Source organism: Phocoena sinus, chromosome 21 (genome assembly GCF_008692025.1).
Source record: "Phocoena sinus isolate mPhoSin1 chromosome 21, mPhoSin1.pri, whole genome shotgun sequence".
NCBI classification, from domain to species: Eukaryota; Metazoa; Chordata; class Mammalia; order Artiodactyla; family Phocoenidae; genus Phocoena; species Phocoena sinus.
The window spans coordinates 33,471,274-33,492,547 of record NC_045783.1 but is presented as its reverse complement, the minus strand read 5'-3'; the positions used below and the strand labels follow the sequence as shown (position 1 = coordinate 33,492,547).

Below are 21,274 nucleotides of genomic sequence, written 5' to 3'. Positions count from 1 at the left end.
GGTGAAGTTATGGTACCTGACAGTAGTAGGCAGGGAAAATTGTCACAGCAAATACTTTATTTTTCCTTAAAACCCCCATTGTTTATAATCACTTATTTCTTGGAAGGGAAATACCGTTTTGCTACAAAGTAACTTGGTTAATAAAGAAGTAAGATTCAAAAGGTAGTATCTTATGTTTGTATAGCCCACTGCAAGTTACAAAGCATTTTTACGTTATTTTGTTTTCAATAGCTTTACTTACCATTTGAGAACTTCCTATATTTTGTATTTAAATAATTTCTATATTTCAAAGCTAGGGCTTTCAAGGAGTACTTTTACTTATACATTTTGACCATCTGAACTTAAAAGTTACACTGGAAGAAAACTAGGGCAAAAAAAAGTAAAATCTTTGTTCAAAGTATAAGAGACCATATTTTATACATATGGGTACATATTAAAAGTAGTTTTAATTAGGGAAGCTCTTTCTGATGGATTACAATCAACTGTTACAGATTTCATTTAAGAGATAAATCACACACCTGTTCTTGGAATTAGGTTATAAGTATATGTTACAAAATCGCATATGGGCCAAGCATAGAAAAAAGTCTCTAAAAAAGATTGAACCTTCTTCCAAAGGCTTGCTTAATTGACTAATTTACAATCAGTAAATAGCAGGAAAGGTAATGAGGTAATGTGGTTTATAGCATAAGGACAGAAAATGAGAAAACAAAAATTCCCATTTAAGATTTGTTATCATCTCATCTCTTACTCCTCTCCACTGACCCTTAGTAAAGTGTGATCATGAACAGAATATATAAATTTAAACATATTTGCTAATAAAATAAGCACAAGATCATCTGATAATAGTACAAGAGGTTTTATTGACTAACGCAAGCTACAGCATGAAGAAACAATTATTTAAAAACACCACAGACCCTTACGTAGCAAAGGTTAAGAAATAAATTAAGACCTATTGGGCTGTGCCGGGGAGGATGGGCCTCATTCACTTCGATCCTTGGGTTCTCGGTATTTCCACTGGATGTAGTCAAAGATGTCCTTCTCACTATCCACGGGCAGCGGCTCTCCAGCAACTCCTGCAAGGAGGGAGAACAGAACCTTCCTCATGAACCAGTTCTGGAGTTTAGAGGTTTCAGGACTGAGAGCTACACAGGACTCACTTTCAGAGGAAAAAGAAAATAGTCCCCAAGCCACTCAAAAAAAAAAAAAGGATACTGACTGCCCTCCCCCTCCCCCGTGAGCTTGTGTCTGTGCTTTGCCACACGTATTACCGGCGCTATACAAGGAACCTCAGTACCCCAACTCTGGCCATCTGAAGTGGCCCTAATCCATGATTTTTCTGTCTGCTGGATCTCCACCGTATTAGAGAAAATACTCTAGTGAGTTCCTTTGCAACTCAAAATACGGTCCCCAGACTAGCAGTGCTGGCACCACCTGGCAGCTTACTGGCAATGCAGAAGGCCACTGAATTAAAATCTGCACTTAACGAGGTTCTCACATGGTTTGTATACACATTGACATGTGAGAAGCACAGCCCTCAACTACCAGGGATGAAAAACACTTTTAGGACAAAAAGACAAAATCTTCATCTTCCTAAAAGAGAATAGTAAACCACAGTATATTGTGAAATGTTAACAAGATCTATAAAACAGAAATTAAGCAATTTTTACTCTTTAAACTTTAAAAGCTTGGGGCCAAAGCTACCAAGTTTGGCCTGGCACTAACAGCAAAAATACCTGGGTTCTTTGGAAGTCTTGGAGATACATTTAAGAAAACAAAAACACTTTAGATCAGTAAGATTATTTACTGACCACCAGAGGTAGAAAGAATTTAATCCATTCTAATAGAGCTGGAAATAAACGAATCTTGTCATCATGGGCCTTCAACTGAGGGCCTGGGAGCACCTATGGATTAAAGCTTTTTTTGTTGCCTGAGGGACTAACAATACCAAAGAAACTGCAATTAACTGGCACAGTTACTGAAAGGCTTTTTAGAAAAACCAAAGTTGCTAAACCAAAATATCCAGATGACTGGGATTATCTCTAATGCAGACAAAAATACTCACCAGTGACTCCCAAGGGACGGATTGTGTATTCATTGATTGTGAAGCCTTTTTCTAGGGCATGAGCTCTCATATTCTTATTGAAAATATCACTCCCAGTGAAATAGAGGACACCACAGTAATACTGATCCTTGGGTATCAACCTACAACCAATAAACAGTTCACCAATCTTTTACTACATATTTCCAATTTAGCAAAAATAGTACTCTTAAAATCATTAAGGCACAAAACAAGTCTGTGTGGTCCAATAACTGAAGAGGACACCATCATTAGGTAGACCATTCAAATGACCTCAACTTTGCAGTTAGCTGAGGTTTCAGTAAACTATGCTCTGCAAGAGGTGTGGACAAATGCAAAGCAGTATCACTTGTTACAACCAACTCTCCCCAGGCAGGATCTACTTTGAGCTGCAGAAGACACCATGGTGAACCTAGAGATAATAAAGTAGATTCTGTAGACAGTCATTATTCTTTACATACTTTCAGGCTAAACATTGTCTATTGCAGGGACACATGGCACTTTGGAATGAAAAGGGGTCATTTATGCAAATTCCAAGACATACGGAGGGAGGGGGAAAAGGGGAAAAGAAGGGAAAAGTTAATAGGTCAGCAACAAATTTTGAGTAATACCTGATATCAATTCTCCTGTGTGGATATTCCTTTTCATCATTTTTACTGGGAAGCTGGCAAACACCCTAAAACGTATATTTAAAAATAATGTTTAAAGATCTTTTTAAACTTAAGGCTTAATTCTAATCAAATACTGTTAACTGTGAAGTTATTTTTGCTTTAAATGGAGGCAGTTTTAGAATTGTGAGCGCTTGTAACTTAGTAGCTTTTCTATGCACTATATATTATCCCTGCCTTCCTACTGTGCTTCATGATAACTAAAGAACCACATGAAACAGCAGGCAAGGGTTCCGGTTGTGAGGGTCTGGCTTTTGTGTGACTCTAAACAAGAAAAGCTAATCAAGGAAAGCGTGAAAGACAGAGACCAAAACAAACAGAAAAAAGCAACTTGGAAGAAACAATGATTATTCAGGGAGAAGAAAACAGACACAAAAGCTATCAGTAATATTCTCAGATCACAGATTTTTATCCATGAAATAAGGACAGAATTCTACAGAAAAAGAAAACACAAGGAAAAGATTTAAATCAAAATTTAAAATATGATAGAAGTAGAAGAAGTTGAAATTGAGGAAATCTCCCAGAAATCAGAAAAGACAGAGAGAGGAAAATTAAGAAAAATTTAAAAGATAAGAAAATTAGAGGATCGTTTTCTTCCTTCTTTACAGGTGAGTTTTCATTATACTTCTGCAGTTTTCTTTTTTAATACTTCTGCAGTTTTTAAACAATAATTATCAAGGTGTGTTTTGTTATCTTTTCCTTTTCCAGGAAAATGGGGACAGTTTATGGACTGGGCGGCAACGCATAAATATGTAAAAAGAAATACAAACATCACCAAATTTCAAATCTAAAGCTTCAAATGCCACATTCTAAGAAAACTACACAAGTGACAGGTTTCTGGTCCTAAAGAGCAGTCGAGTTGGTACACACGTCACTAAAAGACATACTTTTCACTCAGCAACATAGAAAAATCAAAATCTAAAATGGGTATTTTCTTTAGCAACTCCTATTCCTGAGAGATTAATGAAACCTGTTTATCTTCAAATATGAAACCTATCTTCTTAGGTACTAGCAAGTTCCAACTCAACCTTTAAATGGAATTACCATGAGGCATTACCTTGCAGATCTGGATGTCTGAACCCACAGGCAATGATCTTTCTGTTTGTCACATCAGTAATAGGATTCCATCTAATGGCTTTGTTCCTGTCCTCAAGGCTAATTTTATTTCCTGCACTTTTTCTGAAGTGCTAGTGTTAAAGAATTTCTTTGTATTACTGTAAATTCTTTATTCAGTTGAGTGGATTAGTTTTGTTTGGCATTTCAGTTAGGTCACTTCATGCTGACTGTCTGAAATAAAGCCTCTTTCATTTCCCCAAGTGTAGCCAAGGTATCTTCTATTGTCCTGTGAATCCTCGCTGTAGATATTTCACAGAAAATCATCCTCCGAGGTCAAACCTGCACGAAACGCTAAAATTTGAGTGGTACTCACCATATATAAAGTAAAAAGGCATCTAAATGCAGAGGAAATTGGTTTTTCTTCCAAATGTTATTATATTCACGGGAAGAATAGTTCAATTAACTAAAGACCCTGAGTTTACAAGAAGAGCTGGAATAACCCTGGCTTTCCTAAGCTTTGATTACTATTAGTTTAAGAGAATTCATGTTTTGAAGATAACTTTAAAAACACACAGATGGTCATATCTTTAAAACTATTTAGTCAGTGCTTATAGCAACAAGATGTTCTGAAAACAAGTGGATCGATATGGAGTGGAGTTTACTCCACTTCATAAGCTGAATTTATTTTGCAGCCAATTTCCTTTCAGAAACCTAGAGATCTTAACTCCTTTGGTGATCTCTGCTCATGGTCACGTGCTCAGGGTCACTGCCCTGACTCCTGCCTGCCTCTCTCTCCCCGCAGAGACCTGCCTGCCTAACTTCCTTACTTCAAGTCTTTCCCCAGGTCTCATCTTCTCAATAAGGCCCGACTCTTTAATACCGACTCCTGCACTCCCTTTCTTTTTAAAAAATAATACTTATTATCTTAACGTTTTACCTACTTAATATGTTCATTGTTAAGTAGCAGTCCCTTCCCATACCCTCAAATAAAAGTTCTACTTAGGGCTTCCCTGGTGGCGCAGTGGTTGAGGGTCCGCCTGCCGATGCAGGGCACACGGCTTCGTGCCCCGGTCCGGGAGGATCCCACATGCCGTGGAGCGGCTGGGCCCGTGAGCCATGGTCGCTGAGCCTGCGCGTCCAGAGCCTGTGCTCCGCAACGGGAGAGGCCACAACAGTGAAAGGCCCGCGTACCGCCAAAAAAAAAAAAAGTTCTACTTCAATTCACTAATCTATCCCATTCTCCTACAGCAGAGCCTGGAATGTAGTAGATGCTAAGTATGTATTTGGCGAATTGACTGCATACACCTCATTCCTACTGACACTCATTCTCCCCACTTTGTTCTTTCACCGCACCATCTTCTCTTTTTCTGTCCCTTTTTCTGTTCCCCAATTTAATTCTTTCCAGGTTACTACCTTCTTCCAACTGATCTATTTCCAAATAGAAATATATTATCTTTTATATTATTATTATGTATTATACTAGTATAACACTGCACAACTCTTCGAAGATACAGTATCTTCAAAAGATATTTGTACAAACCCTTCAACGTTTCCACATATATTACTTAATCTGATCTGCATAACAGTCCTGTGACAGAGGGCAAGGATATCATTTTATAAATAAGAAAATTAAGGCCTTAGAGAAGTAAAGCAACTTGTCAATGTCACACAACAAATTGGTAATGGAACCAAAAGATCTTAAAGCCTCCGTATCCAAATCTACTTTCCTACAATGCAACATACCAACACCCACCGTGTTTGCAACAAGACACAAATCACTTCTTATTGCCTCCAAAATAAAATGATTTGAAAGTTGACCTGGAGTGCTTCTCATCCTAACAAATACTAATTATAAATGTCAAAACAGCAGGCTCAAACATGGCATTTTCTAAGCTTCAGTAAATACATGAACTACATGTACAGTATACAAACTTTATATACTGACCATCCACTAAGATGGATTCCTATGTCACAACATAAAGGCCTTAGTCTCTTATTGTGGTCTAAGTCTTCTATACTTTGAAAACAAACAAACAGCCTGCTTTCTTATTTTTTAACCTGTTTTCTTCTGGAAAGAGGTTTGGAAGATTCCCTTTCTGGCAATACCTGTACACGTGCTGCCAGGTATGACCGAGAGAACGGAAGGCTAGATAGAGCCAAGACTTCCACAACCTCAGCCCGTATCCTAGGATGGGTGAGCGGTCCTAGTCTTTCACACACCACATGTACTGTGAGGTCTGAACCGGCCGACTCTGCAGCATCACTGGGATTTGGCTGCCTCTGACCTTCCTAGACAAAGGACTTCACTTCTTTGAGCAGCTACTAGGATAACCCAATTCCACTATGTCAGCAACTCTTTATGTTCACATACTTGGCTACCCACCTTCCTTTGCAGGTTACACCCAGCCCACCAGCTTGTAATTTTTCCTTGTATTCTTGCTAGCTGGATTACTATAGCCTCTGTAGGTCTTTCCTCTGGATCTCTTTGGGCACAGAAGAATACTGTTCAAACTGTAAAAAAATGCTTCTGCTTTTTTATTGTGTAAACACCTTCCTGGTGGCTAACTCTGAAAACAGCTGCTACACTTCCCCAGGAAAGAGTCCAGTGCTTTCACAGAGATGACTACTGAAGGAAGAGAGGCCAGAAGGGGTCCCTGGTGGCATACCAGGACACTTTCCTACTGTTTAAAAAAAACAACCCAAATTGTCTAGCACATGCTTTTTAGAATTTTATCTGATTGAATGTTCTTTAAATGTAAGATTTATGCACTTTCATTTTGAGTGATTTAAAGTCAATCTAAACTTAAAAGGATGTTCACATGGCATATACAAATCCTATTTTTATTAATATCTCATGTGTGCATATATTTTTGAGCATAGAGTAAGAGCTCAAAACCTGACAGACTAGGGAGAACAGATCATAAATGTAATTCTCAAAAACTGACTAGAATTTTTATTTTTACCTTTCCCAAAGTTCTTTTGAAAATATTGATAAAGTGTGACAACTTAGTTAATATACTTTCATAGCCCATTAAAATCACCATGCTGAATCAAATGACATGAGTTTTTGCATATATGATTAAATACACATAACATAAAATATACCACTTTAACCCTTTTTAAGTGTGCAGTTCAGTGGCATTAAGTACATCCACACTGTTGTGCAACCATCACCTCCATCTGTCTTCAGAACTTCTTCATCTTCCCCAGTTGACATTCTGTCCCCATAAACACTCACTCCCCATCTCCCTGCTGCCCCGCCCATGCCCTGGCAACCAGCGTTCCATTTTCTGAATGACATGGTAATTCAATTATCTATCTCAACCATCTTCTTCTACTTTTGGCTAAGACTGTCAAATCTACAGTGAGACTCTTGCTAATTTTAGCATGTCCATGCTCCAAAGGCATAGTCTCTCTCCTTTCAGTCACATGACTTAGGAAAAGGGGGGCATGGAGAAAAGAGCGGCCAAATGCTGTATTTAAGTGAGCAGCAGATAAATGTAAGCCTTTATTACATTAGCCCTAGATTTCTGTTTGCCTTTATACAGGACCATTTATTAATGTTTTTAATCCATTTGCTATTTGTCTTGACTCCTCAAGTCTTAATCCCGTAGGAAGAACACAGGACTTTGACAGTCCATCACAGTGGGTTTCACTGGGACGACTCCACAGGTGCCCCCTCTATGAGCCCCCTTCATACAGCATGGTTCTTCCCCTGGACGTTCTATCATGTACCCTGATGCCTTCTTTCTTTCGTCTTGTAACAGATTAATACTCTTCAGACAATTCTAATCTCACTTATTAATATATTCTGAGTCAAAGAGTATTTGCTATTTTAGGGAAAAAATATAATGTATTGAAGTCATTATGGATATTTTAAAAATAGCAGATTATGCATAATTACCTATTCCAAGGGCACAGATTATTTACAAGTGGGGAATTTAGAACAAAACTCTTTACTGGGACTTCCCTAGTGGCACAGTGGTTAAGACTCCACGCTCCCGGGCTTCCCTGGTGGCGCAGTGGTTGAGAGTCCGCCTGCTGATGCGGGGGACGCGGGTTCGTGCCCCGGACCGGGAGGATCCCGCATGCCGCGGAGCGGCTGGGCCCGTGAGCCATGGCCGCTGGGCCTGCGCGTCCGGAGCCTGTGCCCCGCAACGGGAGAGGCCACAACAGTGAGAGGCCCGCATACCGCAAAAAAAAAAAAAAAAAAAAAAAGACTCCACGCTCCCAATGCAGGGTTCGATCCTTGGTCTGGGAACTAGATCCCACATGCACGCTGCAACAAAGAGTTCGCATGCCACAACTAAGGAGCCCTTGAGCTGCAACTAAGGAGTCCACCTGCAGCAACTAAGACCTGACGCAACCAAATAAATTTAAAAAAAAACAAAAACAACAAAAAAAACCTCTTTACTAAAATATTCTCGGATTAGAGAATCTATCTCCTCTAAGGTCTAGGATGTCCTATTTACTGACGGTGACACTAAGCTACAGTGAGGTCACACTCAGAATGGTTACTGGACAGTCTCCACAGTTTTTTTTAAATGTGTTAATTCAAGTGAGTACTTACCATGAACTTTGTTTCCCCTTTTGACAGAGTGTCTGTAATAAAATGGACCTTTTGTAACTGCTCCACAACACGATGTAACAGCTTTGGCTACAGAATCATAATTAGGGAATAAGAAAAAAAGCAATTACTCTGTTACAGCAAGAGAGCATTTTTAAAATGAGTTTTCTGATGCTCTATGCAGAAATGCCTAGTTTTCCTATGTTCTGAGTACCTTTTCTTCTAACAGAAAATTCATCTTATCAAATGAAACCACCACTTTTCACCAATATCATGATACCCCCAAATAGACATCATTTGTCTTTATCTGTTTCATTAAACAAAAAGTTACCTGCTTCATCTTTAAAAGGTATATATTCCAAAATCAAAAGCATTTTGCCTTCATGGGTCTTCTAACAGAGCTTAACTTTCTTGATAGACAATAAATAATTCTGGAAGTATTTTACTAAATTTCATCTCTTCCAAATGCTAGACTGTCCTGCCAATTATTTGTGGACAAACAATGCGTATCCCTTCCAACAACTTACTTTGCCTCTCAAAGAATTCAGTCAGTACAAAACACTTCAACTGACTTTCAGAAAGATTAAAACAAAAACTCATTCTGAAAATATCCAACTATCATTTAGAAAATTATATTCACTGCTGTGTAAGACAGATCACATTTGCTTATAAATTCTGAGGTACCTGTTTGGTTGACTCAGAGGTAAAGCTTGGATGGGTCAGAAGAACATCCATGTCGCCACTGGACTCTGCCCCTATGATAGCAAAAAATATGTATGGAATTCTCCTTGTAAATTTATCAATTAGGCAAACACAGAACCAAGGTGATGACACACATAGAAGAGTCTTACTCTTACAGCCTAACTTTCTATTTCACTGTGCTTCATATTCAGAAGTAGTTAAAAGAGTTCAATTTTCTGTCCAACTATTCAGGTATATTAATGTAAACAGCAGAATCTGGGATAACAACAGTAATTGATGTTAGATATATGTTGCATACAATTGGTTAAATATTATTAAAAATGTACCTAAGTAACTACTCAATACTGAATAAAAATAACATTTAAATATACCTTTAAAATATATCTATGAACACTAAATATTTAAAAATCTCAAATTAAACAATATGCTCTAACTGCAAAGGTTAATCAGAAAATTCATTTCAATTCTTCTGAATGAATTCACTTAATGAGTACTGGTAACAATTACTATTATGGCATCATAGATAAGAATGCTAGATTCTTGGGGCTTCCCTGGTGGCGCAGTGGTTGAGAGTCTGCCTGCCGATGCAGGGGACACAGGTTCGTGCCCCGGTCCGGGAAGATCCCACATGCCGTGGAGCAGCTAGGCCCGTGAGCCATGACCGCTGATCCTGCGCGTCCAGAGCCTGTGCTCCGCAACGGGAGAGGCCACAACAGTGAGAGGCCCGCGTACCGCAAAAAAAAAGATAATGCTAGATTCTTATAGCAGCTACCCAGAGAATTTCTGATAGCCTATTACCACTTCCTAAGCAAAACTCCGGAGGTGGCCAGAGATTCAGTCAGACATCTATTTCAAGGTTTTAAATAAAGTTCTATTTCAATTTTTTAAGATAATATTTTAAAATTTAGGTTACCCTTCCAAAATTTTGAGCCAGTAAGAGACCAGGATTGTGTGGTTCTCACTTTGTTCACATTCACATAGTAAATCAAGATCTTCTGAAGAACCTGGTTGTTTTGAGAACTGGTTCTGAGCTGATGTCTCTGAGACATTAAACTTAGATCCATTAGAGAAAACTTAGAAAATTAAATAAAGTAAAACAACAAACAGAAAAACTACTCATGGCTTCACTAGCATCTAGCCAGGTAACCACTATTAGCATTTAATATACCTAAAATTATTTTATAATTTTATTAGAACTAGTCATCAAAAAAACCCATCTTATAATAAAATCAGGATGAATTTCCTCTAATTTATACTCCCATTTATAAACAAACAAATTTAGCTAATACTACTAGATATTAGTAAATCTATAAAGTAACACAAATTACATCTTTTTAATCCATGTTTTTCATATACATTAGGCAATTTTAACATCAAGGCATGAATAACCTAAGCTTAGGAAGTATGTTACCTCTTCTGAAACTGCCACAGACTGTAGCAATGTATTCAGAATCCACTTTTTCAACTTCACTTAGTACAATATCCTAATAGAAGAAAAATTAAGTCAGTATTCTAAAAATGGCTTTTCACCAATTGACATTCTCAATTCTAATCAAAGAATACAATTCAGCACACTCTTACTTGCATTTGTAACATCTCTTCACGAGGAATTCTTTTCTCAAAGTCCTCAAAATATCTATAAAGACAGAATAAGTAGACAAAAGACTTTTTGTGAAATTTGAATCTTAGAAATTAAACTGCCTACTTTATCAAGTGTCCTTATACAAGCAGATCTTTCAAAAATCAAGACTAAAATTCATTACAACAAGAGTAAAATTGGGGACGTGGGGAGAGGTTTATTCCTTAACTTGGATCAAAATCCTTAAGTGTCATGCTCTGTGATATTCCAGATATTCCATCCAAACTTATTTTAAATAAACTTCGCATTCACATACCAAGAGTAAATAAATATATTTAAGTTAATACGGTTCCAAGTTAGACTGCTCCCTACTGGCAAATCCAGGGATTACAGTTTATTGCTCTTAAATCCTGAAAAGTACTTGTATTTTAAAATATTATCCTACAATATGGATGAACCAAGACAACATTATGCTAAGTGAAAGAAGTCAGCCACAAAAGACCATATATTATGATTTCATTTACATGAAATATCCAGAATAGACAAATCTATAGAGACAGAAAGTAGAAAAGTGGTTGCCAGGGGCTGGGGGAGGGAAGGACAGTTGGGAAGAAATGAGGAGTGATGGCTAATGGGTTTGGGCTTTTTTGGGGATAACAAAAGTTGACTATAGTCATGGTTGCACAACTCTGGGAATATAAAAAAACACTGAATTACACACTTTTAAGTGGGGGAATTACTTGGTATATGAAATGATATTTCAATAAGGCTATTAAAAATACTATCTTAGGGGACTTCCCTGGTGGTGCAGTGGTTGAGAGTCCGCCTGCCGATGCAGGGGACACGGGTTCGTGCCCCGGTCCGGGAGGATCCCACATGCCGCGGAGCGGCTGGGCCCGTGGGCCATGGCCGCTGAGCCTGCGCGTCCGCAACAGGAGAGGCCACAACAGTGAGAAGCCAGCGTACCGCAAAAAAAAAAAAAAAAAAAAAATACTATCTTAGTATTAAATAACATCTAGGAATGATAAAGTGCCTGTTCAAAACCAATTCTCACAATAAGCAAGTTCTTCAGAAGATCTCCATTTACTATGTAACTATGTAAATGCAAGGAGAGTGAGAACTACACCATCCTGATCTTTTAGTGATTCAGAGTTTTGGAAAGGCAGAGTAAGTTTTAGAATATTGTGGTAAGGCATCAACAGGGAAGCTCAGAAGGTTATTAGGACTGAATGGCCGACAGGACAACCTAAGACCAGAGGAGGTACGTGCTTATGCACGTACACTACGTGCTGTAAATAACCAGTCAGAAGGGGGGGTCTGTATCTTGCACTTGACAAGGTAATTACCTATGCTGACAGACAACACGTCTACTAGTTATTCCCATTCTGGTATTTAGGTGTCTGGGTTTTCTTCCTTTTCCTTTTTAAAAAAATTTAGTGTTTCATGGTCATGTCCCATCTTCTCAGGTAGACTCTACACTTCTTAAGAGCTACACTGAACCTGTTTATATCCTAACCTCAGAGGCAGTGCCTTCTACAATGTAAGCATGAGATAAGCACCCTGACTAACTGAGGCCCTCAGTTCTATGTATTTTAAGGGGAAGTTCCCAGCTAAAGTCAAGGTAATGTGGGATATACTCAAAACAAGCAAACAAACTAGAAGGCAGTAAAAAAACACGTGTGAATACAGGCTTATTCTCTACAGGAGTCTGCAACAAATCTTAGCATTTCTGATTAGTAAAATGGCTGTGTTTAGCTAAGTGTGAAGACTTATGGTGTACGGAAGAATGGCTATAAAAAATTTTACTTTTACATTTCAAGTGTCAAAAGGAAATTAGCTATCTTACTTTAGCCCAATTCGCTGATGATGGTTCAATTTATCTTCATTTTTTCTGAGATCTGTATAGAAGATAAAGTTGAGATGCTGATTTAAATATTTTTGGAAAAAAATGCTAATTTCAGTGATCCTTTTTTTCAAAGAACTACCTGGAAAACACACTGAAATGACTTTGAAAAGCAAATGAAAAAACTTTCAGATAGTAAGAACTAGATAAAAGTGATTCTTCAAGTCAATAGTAAAACCCAACAGTGACTGCATAATCATTTTTATTTACTGAATCAAAATTTCAATTATAGCTACATAGACCAGTAGATAAAACATACCAGGATCATACCAAACTTCACTGAGTATAGCAAAACGCGCCTTCTAAGAACCTATATTGCTTAATTTACGGTTAATAGCAGCATGAGAAGTTCATTCATACTGTTCGTTTGTTCATTCACTCCTTCACTGGATTAATATTTATTGAGTACCGATTTGTGCAGGCACTATGCTAAAAATCCCATTGAAAGGAGAGGTAGTATTATCATTTTTTTAATCAAGAAAACTGTAATATCTTAAATTGAAAGTGACCGAGTCCCATCTGGGTGGTCCTTTAGTGGGTACAGGCACAGGAGTGAGCCTTGTTAAAGAAACGGCAAGGTAAGTATGCTTCAAAAGCAATTCCTATGGTCACCCTTATATTCACAAACATAAATTCTCTCTGGAGACATAAAATGGAGAAAAATAAGCACCTTCATTATTAAAAATAAGCATGTAATATTTCTCATAATTGTGTGCACACAGAAAACACTAAGGTATATGACCGAAAATGCCACAGAAATATTGAGTTTGTTATATATGGAGAGAGGGATATCGACAGCTATTATATTACATATCTGTGAATGGTGAAATAATGTAAAACCACCACAGTAGATCCTTGACACTCCCAAGGGATGCAACGAATACCTTTGAGAAACAAACTCTTGACCTCTTTAACCAATATTTCACTCAGGTAAATTATATATGCCACACGCAGAAAAGCACAACCCTCTCTGAGATGCATATATAGAACAATTCATTCTCTAGCTATGTGATTCACACAAATTCTCAAGTTAATAATATTACTAATTAATCATGCCTTTTAAGAGTCAGTTACTATTTTTAAGTACTTACTAGGTACCAAGCACTCTGCTAAGTCTTTTACATACATTATTGCATTAAATCATATGAGAGAGAGATTATGATACCATTTTGTAGCTGAGAGACTGAAGTATCACAGTCAACTTTTTTTTTTTTTTTTTTTTTGCGGTACGTGGGCCTCTCACTGTTGTGGCCTCTCCTGTTGTGGAGCACAGGCTCCGGATGCGCAGGCTCAGCGGCCATGGCTCACGGGTCCAGCTGCTCCGCAGCATGTGGGATCTTCCCGGACCGGGGCACGAACCCGTGTCCCCTGCATCGGCAGGCAGACTCTCAACCACTGCGCCACCAGGGAAGCCCCCACAGTCAACTATTTTAATAAAGGGGTGGAGACTGGATTCAAACCCAAGTCAGTCTCCAAAATCTGTCCACCTGACCATCTGGGTTGCTTATAAATTAGTTGAGCCCACAAATATTAATCCCCAAGTGCCACAGATGTGCTGTAATGAATCCATATAGTATATACTCTTGAAAGCATGAAGAGATAAATTATATTTCAAAGATGGCTATATTAGGTTTAAGGAAAATGTTTTATAATTACTTGACTTTTATTTTTATCACTTCTTTGAAAGCAAAAATCCCTTCAATAAGCATTGCAAGCCTCTTAACAGAATTTTTCTCAATATACATAACTTGGCTTTTAGGCTGAATGTATAGGACTTTATGGTCTCGAATTTTATTAAAGAAACAAAAGCAATTTAAAAATCGTCTAAAAATCTACAAATGAATCATTGCCTTTAAACCAAGAAGCCACTTCTTGTTCTTCTTGATTTTTTTCTAAATTATAGACCAAAACATGTTTAAAATGGGAATATAAGCTATACTTTATATCTGTTCTCTACTGTAGAGTTAAAAAGAAAATCTTACCATTCGTTTCTACTAATTGAGAAAGGGTTTTTCAAATTCCAGTTTGTTAGAGCATGGTCCTTCAGGACTATATCTGACCTGAAATTAGTGACCCACTGTACAGACTCACCTTCTAATGTCTTAATTCCTTCATCTACAAACTTCCTTGCAGCAGAAGGACTACAAAGAAAGAAAAGCATTATCTCAGTGTCAAGTGAAACTCAGGATCCTTGTAACAAATAACCAGTTATGCCTCCTCTTGTCAAACATAAAAGCTAGTTTGAGCTAAAACTGCTAAACTATTGCTAAACTATTGTGTGGTTACTTTGGTAATGTTCAAATTATTGAAGCCTTAATCTAGGAAGACAGTCATAAATTTAGATATGAAAAAGACATCCAAGCAGCTAGGTGGCATAATGCCCATGTACATTATTCATACACCAGACATACAAGCACTTGAAAACCATTCATTCAAATGAGATTTAATGAGGGCCTATTATGGGTCAGATGTTCTTCTAGGTGCTGAAAATACAGCAGGAATAAGACAAATAAGGGCCTTGGTCTTACCTGTTTATACATTCCAGTGGTTAGAGAGAGACAATAAACAGATATATAAACAAAGAAAAATATCTGGTAGATGAATTAAAATAGGGTAATATGACAGAGTGGCTGGGTCTTCTTTAGACTGGGTGGTGAGGGAAGGCCTCTCAGATGATACTTAAACTGAGATTTTAATGAAAAAGAGCCTTGGTACAGAAACTGACATTCATATCAGGAAGGCAATGTGGCATAGAAATAATAGATCTGGACTGGGAGTCGGGAGACCCAGGTTCTGATTCTGGCCCTGCCACAGCTATCTCACTTTCTGCGTTCAGTTTTCTTGCCTGGAAAATGAGAATAATGTAACAGACGCTCTCTAAAACAAATACTAACATTTTATAATTGTCTCGGGTCCCCAAGGAGTCATGCTCCTTTTCAGTATACTAGGTTTAGGAATTTAATATATTTTAAAATAACATTCATCAAATGGTTGCCATTAAGGAACAATCATCATATAACTAAAAGAATGGCCTCATTCCATCAAGAAGAGAGTTAAGTAAAGCACTGCAGCTCTAATACTTCAGTGTTAACCTTTACTCTCTCCAGTGTCAAAGAAGCCTCTGCTAGCTCAACTTTAAGATAGAGGTGCCTTCATTAGGAAATACTTGAGCGCTTGTTCCAAGCTCATATGCCAGGTACTACAGAAAAAGCTTAAATGTTTAAGATAAATACCACGCTCAGAGAGGCAAAAGAGCCACAATGTGGAGGGGGTGATAATAAGTCCACAGAGCAAATGCTAATGGAGCTTAGAGGAAGGAGAGATTATTTCTGGCTGGGGACTCAAACTGGATTCACGTGCCTTGAATGGGGCTTTTAAAGTCGCGGCAGCCTCTGAAGAACCAGCCTGAGACATGTAAAATATGGGTGAGTGAACTGCATGGGCGAAGGCGCAGAGGTGGAAAGGTACAGGCCTTGAAGAGAAAGAGCATGTACTTTAGTTTGGCTGACATAAAAAAATTAAACAACCCTACTACTGTGTCTGCTTCAAAAAGAATTCTTACCCAATGCCACTAACTCGAGTCAGGAAATTGATGGATGAACTCGTATCATCCTGCCGAATCTTTAAGGAAAAAAAAAAAGTCTAACAATGATTTAGGAATGCTTTGAGGACTCAAATGATCTTATTAGAAATACACTAGGCTGCTAAGAGACTTGAAGAGCCTTTTACGCTGCCTGGATAACCCATGCAGAAGGATTCATGTAAAACCCCAGTGGTTACAGGTGAGTAAGAAAGCAGACGAAGATGGCTCTTCTCTAATTTATCCAATACTTTTAAAAGGCTTATTCATAAAAAGACCAGAAGTGATAATAATGACTATAATCAGGGTGAAATAAAACCATAAAAATGCTTGCGAGAGTTTAAGCATAGAAATTCTAAAAGATAACAATCATTTAGCCAAAGTTTATAATCTCCCTTCTAAATGGTACTGAAAATAAAGAAGTAATTCTATCACAGATGCTAATAGTCTCTTAAATGCAACATAAAATAAATGAACAGTTTATAAGAACAATATTCAAAATCTAAAATATAGGACACTTACAAAGCCATAAACTGCTCCTCCCTTTTCTCACTGAATCTAACAGAGGGTGGATGACATCACCCACCCTGCAATGGTGCTACATGATAGCTGCCATAAAGGCAGACACTATAAGCAAACAAGTAAGTTAGCATTTTACCTTTTCCAGTTTACGCAATTTTCCAGTAGCTAAAAACTCATCAATCTTTTCAGCAATTTTTGTTCCTACTCCAGGCTACATAGAAAATAAAAAATATAAAAGTCACGTAAATATTATGCTTACCAAATCATTAAAAGATAAAGGAAAAAATGAGAAATGAAAAAACAGCGATCGTCACATGACCAGTTTTCAAACAAAGGACCCAGAAAATTGAGCACCAGTAAAAATATATTCTCCCAAAGACAAAATGTTTAAATGATTGGCAAAAGAGAAGCCCTAATAAGACAATTCTAAATGACCTTGCTTTTTCAAAATTAACTTTTGTTGTAGAAAAATTAGAAAATATAAAGTTGCATAAAGAAAATATTAGAATCACTTGTTAATTTCATCACCCTGAAAATTAAAATAACCTGTAACCTTGCCACTTAACATCTGCTATGTACTGACTTCTTTTTTGCTCATATATATATGCAAAGTTATGTGCGTGTATGTATGTGTGTGTGTGTGTCTGTGTGTATACATACGGCTACTTTTTTCTTACAAAAATAGAATCATACTGCTTCGTAAAGTGCTTTAACTTAAAAATGAATCATGAACAAATTTCTGTATCGATAAATAAACTACAACATCTTTAATGACCGCACAGTGTATTATTGTATGAATGTATCATAATTTACTTTAAAAATACCGTACAGGAGAACATTTAGATGTTTTCCAATTTTTGAAATTACAACAATGCTGTCGTGGACTTGCTCTAGAACAGAAGTTCTCAGGCTTCTGCATACACCTGCATCACCTGAGGGATGTGTTGGAACAGAGAATGCCAAGTCCCACCCGAGAGTGACACTATTAGCATACAGGGCTTCATGGAAATTATAGAGAACAGGGCTAAATGCCATAATATGCAAAGGGGCTTAATCGTGTGCTTATTAGTAGGTAAGATCTCCTTGGGAACACTAACTCACATAAGTTCCTCTACCTGGGGATCAGAAAGAACAGCTAGCAAGCAGACATGAGAGTACCGCTCTGTTACCACACTCTCCTTGAGGAGTAACACTCAAGCTGAAACTCAGCGTGAGAATGAGTACACATATACATGGCAAAGTAGAGAAAGAAAACTGTAATTACATATGTTAAAAAAAATCTACACTCCAAGCTTGAAAAAGTATGCTTGAAACAGCATTAATATTATTCCAAGAAAGCAGTGAAATCTTCCCGTGTGGGTCAAGGCAGCTTCGGAGGCAAATTTCATCTTGTGGGAACCCATCAGATTGGTACATGTGTGAGCTCTTCGATCAACTTGCTCCCTAAACTTACCAGTTTCTTAGCTTCTGCTCCACTCTTTATTTTGTGTGGATACTTTGCTATCACAGATGCTGCTTTTCTACAAGTAAAAAGAACAAAAAAAAGGAAAACCAATTGGAAAGCCAGCAAGGTATTAGTTTTTCTTAAACTGGAATATACATACAAACAAATATGCAGCTTAAACTTTCACCAAGGTGAACTTATCTTCCACATCCGTGTAAAACTTTAAAACTCAATAAGCTGACAGATCACCTGCATCTCTAACTTGTAAAAGTATCCTGAAAACCCTTGCATTTGAGAATAACACAGTTTTAACCGTATATGTAAAACTAGGGAGATCCAGGAAACCAGTAGGCTTTCCTTTCTGGGATTAAGTGGAAAATATCATTGAGCTCTTTTTTTAATAGCTAGTTTTTAGAAATTGTTCATAACTCTCTTTTCATAAAAAATGTGCCACCTAGAAGTATTCAAACTACTACATACCAAACTGGCTTATGGATGCTTATTTTTAAATTCATGGCTTAAAACTGTATTCCCCTATGTCCTTGTACCAGTTCTTTTTTTTCATCGCTCTCATTTCGGTTCCACGTAAAGCAGTGACCTGTATCCTTGCCATCTCCACACATACCTAGCTCAGTAGTCTGGTGACAGATTGGGTCCACCCTGGGAGCTCACTGATGGTATCCTGTCTATAATTTCAATGCTAAATGTAGTTTTTGGATAGTCTTTGAAGCCTTAGTTTTTCATTCTGTTCTAGCACATATAACCTTCAGATTTGGATTTCGACTTCTGTATTAGCATGTTACTGATGATGAGTCTGGAAAGGTAGGTTGAGGGCAATTTGTGGAGGAAATTGTTTCAGCAAAGACAAGCAGTTCCACATAATTGGCACTATGGCACAAAGCCTGAAAGGGAAGAAGAATTAAATCAGGAAAGGCCTTTTGTATGCAGATGCTTTGGGGTTTTATCAAGGTAAAGAGGAAATATTTAATTCAAGAGAATACTTTGGTCACATCAAGAGAAATGTATATGGGGACTGGGGGCTGGGGAGGAGCCTGCAGGGGTGGTAGGGCATCACCTGCTTTTCCAGACTTATTGCCCACTCAGACTATACCCCTTATGCAAACTGAATTACTGACTTCCTAGAAAATGCAATACCCCTTCGTGTCTCAGTGCCTTGGCTCATTTTGTTTCCTTTCTCTAGATTGTTCCTCCTCTCCCTTATCTCCTGATGGGCTCCTTGAAGACTAAACACCTCCTCTCTGAAGCCACCTGAGACTCAAGTAGAATATGGGGTTGAATCTCTCTCTGATTTTGAGATCATCAAATGTGTGGACAACAGTACAAATATTTTACAGAGGAATTCACAGGAGGTAAAGAAAGGGAGTGTAATCAGTTTTTAGTTATGGTGAGTGAGAAGGAAAGATGGGAGTTGAGTTTAGTTTTGAAAGGGTAGAGACAAAGGTAACCTAGGCTTGAAAATCTGGAGAAAAGCCCAGTGAATACAGATCTGGAGTTACTGACTGGTATTCAAAGCCAAGAATGGTAAGATTGCCAAGGAAAGTATAAAAGTGAGAAAAGAGGGCTCAGGGCAGACCTCTGGGAACTACCAACATTAAAAGGTAAGATACAAGAGGAGAAAGAACAGAAGACTGTGCCATTATGGAAGTCAAGATGATGCCACTGAGAGTCCAATAAGATGAGATATGGCTGAGAACCTTTTCAGAGGAATGGCAGGATGGAAATTACACTGCAATGAGATAAAGAATGACTGGGGATGAGGAAATCCAGGCAAGGAATACAGATTATTCAAGGTTAACTGTAAAGCGGAGGAAAGAGAAAGGTGCTAGCTAGAGGGCAGAGGGAGGTGAAGAAGATTGCTTTGTTTTTGCTCTTAAGAGCTGAGGGACTTGGACATGTTTACAGATTAAAGGGGCGGAAGCAGACGGATATGGCATTAACGGCTAGGATAACGACCCTGGTGAAATGGACAAGGATGAGATTCAAAAGGTGACAGATCAGCCACACACCAACCAGATGGAAAGATTCCCCTGAACCACATCTACTTCACAGCACAGACCTCACCCACTATCTTTCATTATGACTTAAAATCAAACTGCATTTTCAGTAATTCACGTTCAATGATGGGAAAAATATGTATTAGCCTATTTTCAATCAGAATTGGCAACTAATCAAAACTGATCCTACAGAACTCTGCCCAAATTCTCCCAGAAATATCGCAGTAAAGTGCCACCAGAGTCAATACCCTCAGTTCTTGCTTTTTATCCCCTCCTACAGACGGTCCTAATATCCACTGGACCCTCAGCCCTGTTAATTGCCACACATCCGAGAACGCATGCTAACAGAGAATGCCCCCCCCCGTCCCACCTGTAGGCATTGTACTTGTGGATAGCCTGGTTCACGTTCTTCTCAAAGTTTGCGAGTTCTGAAAAGGCAACAAGAGGCTCGGGTGAACAAGAACCACGAGTAAACAAACGAGAACTGAGTTTCCTGAAAGGGGGCGTAACGACCTCTTAAGGGACAGGGACCCCCCGCTTGTACACCGGCCAGGCCAAAGGCAGCCCAAGCGTGACTCAAGGGTCTCCAGCAGGACTGACAATCTGCCACCGGCGCCGGAGGAAGATCCGCACGGAAGACTCCGGGCTGCTAGGGGCCGACCCCATCCTTGGGCTGTCGGGACTCGAGAGAAGGAAGGGAAAGCAGCGGGGAGGGAGGAGAGGAGAAAGGCATCGGCGCCGGGCCGGGCTAACCTGTGAGCATGTCGGTGATGCCCCCGTTGAGCGTCTCCTGCGGCGCCTTCCGTTTGCTCATGGTGGCCTGCACCCGAGGACCGCAGAGAGCTCACAGCCAGGGATGGTCCCCTGGCCCAGCTTTCGGGAGGGGCTGCGACCTGGAGAGGACGCAGGATCAGCCCAACGCGGAGAAACCAGCGCGACTGGCTGAACAATGAGGACGTCTGACGGGGGGGGGCGGGGACGCGGCGCACGAGTGACGTCACGGGCGCGGGGCGGGGCGGGGCCGGGGGGGCGCCCAAGGCCAGGGGGCGGGGGAGGGGCCGGGGAGGGGCCGGGGAGGGGCCGGGGTGGGGCCTCAACGGCGAGAGAGAAAAAGGATCCTGGAGCCAGCAGGACCGGGAGGAGGATGTTGGACCCGAGCTT

The 21,274-nt window shown here is 39.1% G+C and overlaps 1 protein-coding gene across 3 annotated transcripts; it reads right to left on the bottom strand.

Annotated features, from left to right (window-relative positions):
- Nucleotides 1-835: 835 nt before the first annotated feature.
- On the bottom strand, nt 836-21,065 carry POLB (DNA polymerase beta). 3 transcript variants are annotated; one of them, XR_004347894.1, is made up of 15 exons: nt 20,867-21,064; nt 20,484-20,541; nt 18,724-19,000; nt 18,108-18,174; nt 16,791-16,865; nt 16,115-16,173; nt 14,644-14,693; nt 12,496-12,547; nt 10,652-10,706; nt 10,482-10,554; nt 9,053-9,123; nt 8,372-8,458; nt 2,689-2,753; nt 2,063-2,202; nt 841-1,073 (listed from the first exon to the last, which is right to left on the bottom strand). XR_004347894.1 is itself a non-coding variant. In XM_032618576.1 (14 exons), exons 1-14 carry the CDS (start codon nt 20,925-20,927, stop codon nt 979-981), a joined length of 1,008 nt encoding a protein of 335 aa, XP_032474467.1. In that variant the 5' UTR covers nt 20,928-21,065; the 3' UTR covers nt 836-978. The 3 variants fall into 3 exon arrangements, 2 of the variants coding, with proteins under 2 accessions (XP_032474467.1, XP_032474466.1); XM_032618576.1 differs by lacking the exon at nt 18,724-19,000 and having other exon boundaries at nt 836-1,073; nt 20,867-21,065; XM_032618575.1 differs by lacking the exon at nt 18,724-19,000 and having other exon boundaries at nt 16,115-16,194; nt 20,867-21,050.
- Nucleotides 21,066-21,274: the final 209 nt, after the last annotated feature.